The 7,045-nt window shown below is 51.8% G+C and overlaps 1 protein-coding gene across 1 annotated transcript; it reads left to right on the forward strand.

Moving 5' to 3' along the window:
- Window positions 1-2,348: 2,348 nt before the first annotated feature.
- LOC114930189 (uncharacterized) lies at window positions 2,349-5,996 on the forward strand. The gene has a single exon (XM_085480374.1). It carries the CDS (start codon window positions 2,349-2,351, stop codon window positions 5,994-5,996), a length of 3,648 nt encoding a protein of 1,215 aa, XP_085336500.1.
- The last annotated feature ends 1,049 nt before the right edge of the window (window positions 5,997-7,045 follow it).

Genomic DNA, 7,045 nt, shown 5'->3' on the forward strand with positions numbered 1-7,045 from the left:
TCTTTCCCCCCCCCCCGGCCATCCTATCTTTTGAAGAGGAAATTGAAGCAAAAAAGTCAAAATTAAAAAATCAAAAAATTTTATATTAAACCCTTTTTTATAAAAAATTTATAATGAAAAATGCGTTTCATCATCTCGAAACTCGTTCGATGGGGGAAACATTGCAAATGCTTTAAAAAGTATCGAGGATAAAAAAAATTTTTTTTCTTTAATTTTGTGTCAATTAAACTTTTTTTAAAGCTCCATACCTAATACACACACACCTTTTTCATACATAATTTCCCAATTGTTTGAGATGCAAAAATTTTTTATCGCCCAGTTAAATTATTTCGGCATAAAAATTAATTTGTTTTCATATTTATACGTTTTCAGTCGAGAAAGGTTCGATCAAAAAATTTTTATTTTTAAATTTTCGGTTCTTCGTGGCAAAATAAAGTACCTTTTTTTGAATGGAATAAAAAAGAGTTTAATGACAGCTGCCCAAAAAAAAACGCTCAAATCACAAAAAGAAAGGGGAAACGAAACGTTCCGAATAATTATTGCTGGGGACAGCCCACTTTAAAAAATCACGAAAATTTTTGGGGCCCTTTCACGCGGGGGTGGGCCCCCTCTCCAAAAAATATAAAGAATCACACCGGTTTGGGGTTTATCGTTTCCCCCGCCCCCGGTACCATAAATAAAACCGCTTAGAAAAAACCGCAGAAATTAAACGACGACCCCCGCTTTTCTTGTTTTTTTCAATTGTCCGCAAAAATGTTAAAATTTTGTTAATTTTTTTTTGTGCGTTAATTGTTAAGTAGTACTTATGTTTCCGAAAAGTTCGTATTTAAAAAGTTTTTTTTATAAAAGGACTCACCTTTTTTTTTTTGGTTCTTCTTCCTCTCACGCAGCGCGTTGCAAAAAATTTTCTGGTCCTTGGGCCCGGGTTTTTTTTCCGCCGGCACCCCAAGTTGTGAACGTGTGTGGTGTAGTTGGGGGTGCTCGTTTCACCATGGATTGAAACGGTGATGTTGCCAAGGAAATCCAGGTCCGTTTTCCGCCCTGGAATACCGAAAAGCTGGACGCCAACATTACCCCCCAGTGCCGACTACACGCCCAGAATCTTAGATCAGCTTGGAGAAATTCGGGCACACATGATTCATTCGCGCAGCTCTGAAAAAAAAATTTTGGGGGAAGAATCTACAAGCGGAGTTGCAGGGAAATGGGGAAAATCGTATTTCCACAACGAAAGTCCTTGGATAGTTTGCCGATTTTTCCCGGAACCAACGTTTCCCCCACTCGACTCCCCAAAAAATTCTTCGCTGCGGCATAATTTCCGCCGTTTCTGGCGCCTACGCCTTTTGGCCATCCTTTCGCGATTTTTTTTCTGTCCATTGAAAAGCAAAATTCGTCTCGAAATTGGGGCTCCCCCCACCCGCTCGTGTCTGACAGGCCCGGCTGAAAGGTTAAAGTCATACCTGTCACGAGTGACATTACGTCGCGCTTGGGAAAATTTGGGCCCCGCACTCAATAACAAAAAAAAATTTTAAACCGCCCAATTTCCGTTTACCCCCCCCCGCCAAAGATGAAGGAGATCCCCGCCGAGGAGCTGGGGGCCCATCCCCAACGTTCACCCCCCATAACGCACAGGAAAAAAGGAAGTCCTATAAAACGCAGGGGGGGGCCCCTTTTTAACCACCTTCGTCGAACGTTCAACCAGCCCCTCTGAAGGGGGGGTAAAAACTTAGACTCCACCAAAACCCCACGAACAGGACTTCTGACTTTATTAGTGACAGTTTGACGCCCCCAAACCCCCCACCGAGATGTACAAAGGGACCTGGAAAAACCCCTTTGCCAAAGCGCACGTCACGAAGCACCAAGGGCTTTTTCCTCACTGTGCACTGTGCCGTAAAAAACCCTCCCCTTTATGACGGCAAAAGCTTCAGGCCAAGATGCGGTAAAACGAAAAAAGTTCGTGGAGCCAACCCACTGTGCTTCAACGCTTTGGCAATCTTTCTTGACGGTGTCATCAAAAAAAAATTGCCTACCCGAAAAAGCACACCCCACCCCATCCACGGGGCTCCAAAACACCACCCTGAGGCCACTTTCCCCTTTCCACCACACGGCCCAAAAACAAGCTAAGAGCCAAGGCCGTCCTTCTCGCAACCGCTCGCGTCAAGGCCGACGAAAGGGGCACCAAGGGGTTGAGTTTTAAGATAGTGCCGAGGTGTCCATCATCTCTGAGGCTCTGGCTCAGCGTCTTCGGCTGCCTCGAGCTTCAACGGATCTGTCCATCTTCGGCATCGGAGGGACTCGCTCTGGATCAGCGCGTGGCAAGGTCACGATAGACATCACATCTGACGTGACCAATGCCGAGCTTCGCGTGGTGGCCTTTGTGCTGCCGCGCATCTCATTGCAAACAAGGCACCGCTCAACGTGAAGATCGTAGCTGGCCTCACATCCACGGACTTCGATTGGCCGACCCGCGCTTCCTGGATGACGATCCTGCGGAGTTACTCCTGGGAGCAGAAGTCTACTCGCTGATCCTCGAGGAAGGCCTTCGCAAGGGCGGATCACGGATGCCGATCGCCCAGCAGACGAGCTTAGGATGGATCTTGTCCGGAGGCTACGACGCCGCAGCACCCGAAGGCCATCGCCGCACGTTCCAGTGCACCACAGACCACGACCTCGCTAACATGGTTCGACGCTTCTGGGAGCAGGAACGCGAGCCAGTAGCTGGGACACCGCTCACCGCCGACGAAGCCAGGTGCGAAGACTTCTACGTGCGCACGGTCACTCGCACGTCCAGTGGCAGGTACATGGTGAGGCTGCCATGTACTTCACCGCCGCCGACATCGCTCAGCGAGACTCGTCGACCCGCAGAGCGCCTCCTGGAAGCCATGGAGCGGAAGGGAGCACGAGATCCTCGTTTCGGTGACCTCTATCGAGATTTCATGGAGGAATACGAGAACCTGCAACATATGGAGGTCAGCACAACTTCAACAACCTGCAGCCCTAGGTGCTACTTACCGCATCACGGGGTCCTCAAGGAGTCGAGCACGACCACGAAGCTCAGGGTCGTGTTCAACGGCTCCCAGCGCACACGGTCCGGAGAGTCGCTGAACGCACACCTCCTCACTGGAGCCAATCTCTTGCCAACACTCGCTGATGTCCTACTTCGGTGGCGTTGGCATCGGTACGTTCTCGTCACGGATATCGAGAAGATGTACCGACAAATTCTTGTACATCCGGAGGATCGTCGCCTGCAAACCATCTTGTGGCGCCACACCAGCTCTGATGATGTCCACGAGTACGAGCTGAGAACCGTGACCTACGGGCTAGCGTGTGCACCCTTTCTCGCCATCAGGACTCTTCATCAACTCGCAGCAGACGAAGAGGCACGATATCCACGCGGAGTCAAGGCACTGCGACACGACTGCTACGTCGACGACGTGGTCACCGGCGCTGATAGCTTGGAGGACGCTATCGACCTTCAGCAGGAACTACGGAGTCTTTGCATGGCGGGCGGATTTCCCTTGAGGAAGTGGGCTGCCAACGATCAGCAGGTGCTCACCGGAGTTCCACCGGAACATCGGCATCAACGCAAACCGCACTCATGGGAGGGAGAGAGTCACGCTACCTTGGGCCTCCGATGGCATCCGCAAGGTGACTGGTTCTCCTTCACCATACGTCCGCGTGCAATCACCGACTTCACGAAGCGACGAGTTTTGGCCGAGACGGCTCGACTCTTTGACCCGATGGGGTGGCTCGCACCTGTCGTCATCAGAGCCAAAATTCTGATTCAGACGACGTGGCTTCAACGGCTGGACTGGGACTCCCCGCTGCCTGATCAGGACGCACACCGCTGGAGGCAGTTGTTGAATCAGCTTCCTCTTTTAGATGACATCCGCATAACTCGCTGGCTCAACACTGGGACCGACCATTCACAACTGCAGCTCCATGGGTTTGCCGACGCATCAGAGCGAGGGTACGCCGCCGTGGTGTACATCCGCAACGCTGCAACAGAGAAAACATCAATCAACCTGTTGATGGCAAAATCCAAGGTCGCACCTGTCAAGCAGGTGTCGTTACCTCGCTTGGAACTCTGTGCAGCAGCTCTACTTACCACGCTCATGCTCCACGTGCGCTCTACTCTCGGTTTGACAGCGACGCCAGTGCATCTGTGGTCAGATTCAAAGGTCACGCTCCACTGGATTCAAGGACACAGCACCCGCTGGAAAACCTTTGTCGCCAATCGAGTGTCTCAGATCCAGACCCTGCTGCCAGACGCTCAATGGAGACACATCGCTGGACGAGAGAATCCTGCAGATTGTGCATCACGCGGTGTTACTCCTGACGAACTCATTAAGCATAAACTGTGGTGGACAGGACCTACCTGGCTGTCAGGAGACGAGACTGCATGGCCTTGTTCCGTCATCGAAGCCGCAGAGGATGACCTCCCGGAGCAGCGAGCCACCAGTTTGGTGGTCAAGGCACCGATCACGGCCGAACCTGACCTCCTCCTCCGGTTCCCGAAGCTACAAAGGCTGCTGCGAGTTACTGCATGGTGTCGGCGATGGCTCAATCCGGCGAGACGCGACGTCATACTTGGCCGCACTTTGCATCCGGACGAGCTGGACGTCGCCTTATTTCGATGGCTGCGAGTGGTGCAGGCGCTCCACTTTCCTACGGACGTAGCTGCGGCCTCTGCTGGACGCACTAGTCCACCGCGAAGCCACCTAGCGAGGTTGAGTCCGGTCCTCGATGATCAAGGCGTGCTGCGCGTCGGAGGACGTCTCAAGCATGCTCAGCTACCACTCGACGAAAGACATCCAATGATCATCCCGGCGGCATCATGGTTGACTCGGCTGGTGATTGATTCCTGCCACCGACGGACACTGCACGGAGGTGTGCAACTGACTCTCGGCTTGCTCCGCCTGCGTTTCTGGGTGCCCCGAGGAAGGACCACCGTCAAACAGCAGCTACACCGATGCGTGACCTGCACTCGATGGCGCGCCGCAACACCACAGCCTCCGATGGGTAACCTTCCTCGGGACCGAGTAACGCCAACTCGACCGTTCCTCAGCACCGGTTTGGACTACGCGGGACCAATCCTTCTCCGGACCAGCAAGGGGCGTGGACACCGTGCGCACAAGGGATACATCGCCGTCTTCGTCTGCTTCTGGTCGAAGGCCATTCACTTAGAAGTTGTCTCGGACTACACCTCGGAGGCCTTCATCGCCGCGCTGCGCCGCTTCATCTCCCGCCGGGGTTTGTGCGCTGAGATTTACAGCGACTGCGGCACGACTTTCATCGGGGCAGATCGGACGCTGCGAGGTCTCTTTAACGCAGCGACAGCCGAAGGTCAAAGTGTCATCCTTGCCGCCACCACTCAAGGAATCCGCTGGCACTTCAACCCGCCAGCGGCCCCGCACTTTGGTGGTTTGTGGGAGGCCGCCGTAAAGTCGACCAAGTTTCACCTCCGTCGGGTGATCGGCGAGACCACCCTCACGTTCGAGGAGTTGAGCACACTCCTCGCCCAGATCGAAGCTTGTCTGAATTCACGTCCGTTACAGGCACTCTCAGATGATCCAGAGGACGTCTCGGCGCTGACCCCCGGTCACTTCCTCGTTGGGGCACCGCTCCTCGCCTTGCCGGAACCGTCATTGATAGAGCAGACGGTGTCCACCGTGTCACGTTGGCGTCATCTGCAGCGGATGAGGGATCACTTCTGGCAGCGATGGTCATCCGAATACGTGCACGGACTCGCCCCACGCACCAAGTGGCTCAAGGATGCACCTGCACCCCACGTCGGCGATCTCTGTCTCGTGCGCTCCGAGATCACCCCTCCGAGCCGATGGCCTCTCGCTCGCATATTGCGTTTGCACCCCGGAGACGACGGAATTACACGCGTCGTGACCATCCGAACGGCCACGTCCGAGCTCGTGCGCCCACTCGTCAAGCTCGTGTTTCTTCCGGGCGTGAACGACGCGCCTACACCGCACATTGACACATAGCATCACTCACTACACAATCATCACATCATGCACCATATCAATTGTCACACATCACTTGTTTCGCTCACCACCGCACTAAAACTTGTCTCATTTTCACCGCTCACTGCATCTCACACTCGCCGTTCACATCTACCACATGTTTTCGCCGTTCCAGCTGATCGATTCACATCACGCGATCACCACGTGTTTTCGTCGACTCAGCTGATCGATTCGCAACACGCGATCATCACGTGAATTTCGCCGCGCCGACGCGAGCTCGCCCCACCATCAATCACTATCGGAATGTGATCCGCGCCGAAATCATCACCAACCATTTGTCACGTTGCGACAAGGCGGGCGGGATGTTTGAGATGCAAAATAATTCTTATCGCCAGTTAAATTATTTCGGCAGTAAAATGTAATTAGGATTTTCATATTATACGTTTTCAGTCGAGACAAGGTTCGATCTCGAAAATAGTTATTGTTAAATTCTAGAATCTTCGATCGGCAATAATAAAGTCACATTTGTTTGTAATGGAATAAAAAAGAGTCGTAAATTGACAGCTGTCACATAAAAAACCGCTCAAATACACAAACAAGTAACGGCAGCGCAACCGTTCCGCCGAATAATTATATGCTATGGAGCATGCGCCACTTTAAAATCACGCAAATTATTGGCGCTTCACGCGAGGGTGGGCTCCTCTCCGAAAATGGTAAAAGAGGAGCTCACACCCGGTTTGGGGTCTTATCGCTTTCCGCCGTGTACGCATAAGGGTAAACCGCTTAGAAAAACCGCAGAACATTAAATCGACGACCACCGCCTTTTCTTTTGATTTCGAATTGTCCGCTGAAACTGATTAGATTTTGTGTTAATTTTTTTGTGCGTTTAATTGTTAAGTATTGTACATTATGTTTCCGTAAAGATTCGTATATTAAAAGTTTCTTTTATACTAAAAGTGACTCATCCTTTTTTTTTGGTGTCGTTCGATTCCTCTCACGCAGCGCGTTCGCGAACACAATATTTTTAAACATAATTAATTGTAACAATAATTTTTGGTATCACCAGTCTA

Source organism: Nylanderia fulva, unplaced genomic scaffold, assembly GCF_048542155.1.
Source record: "Nylanderia fulva isolate GAGA-0341 unplaced genomic scaffold, ASM4854215v1 Scaffold1456, whole genome shotgun sequence".
Classification (NCBI taxonomy): Eukaryota; Metazoa; Arthropoda; class Insecta; order Hymenoptera; family Formicidae; genus Nylanderia; species Nylanderia fulva.

Bases quoted from the DNA above. Each gene is read 5' to 3' on its own strand.
- LOC114930189 (XM_085480374.1), top strand. From the start codon at position 2,349: ATGCCGAGCTTCGCGTGGTGGCCTTTGTGCTGCCGCGCATCTCATTGC.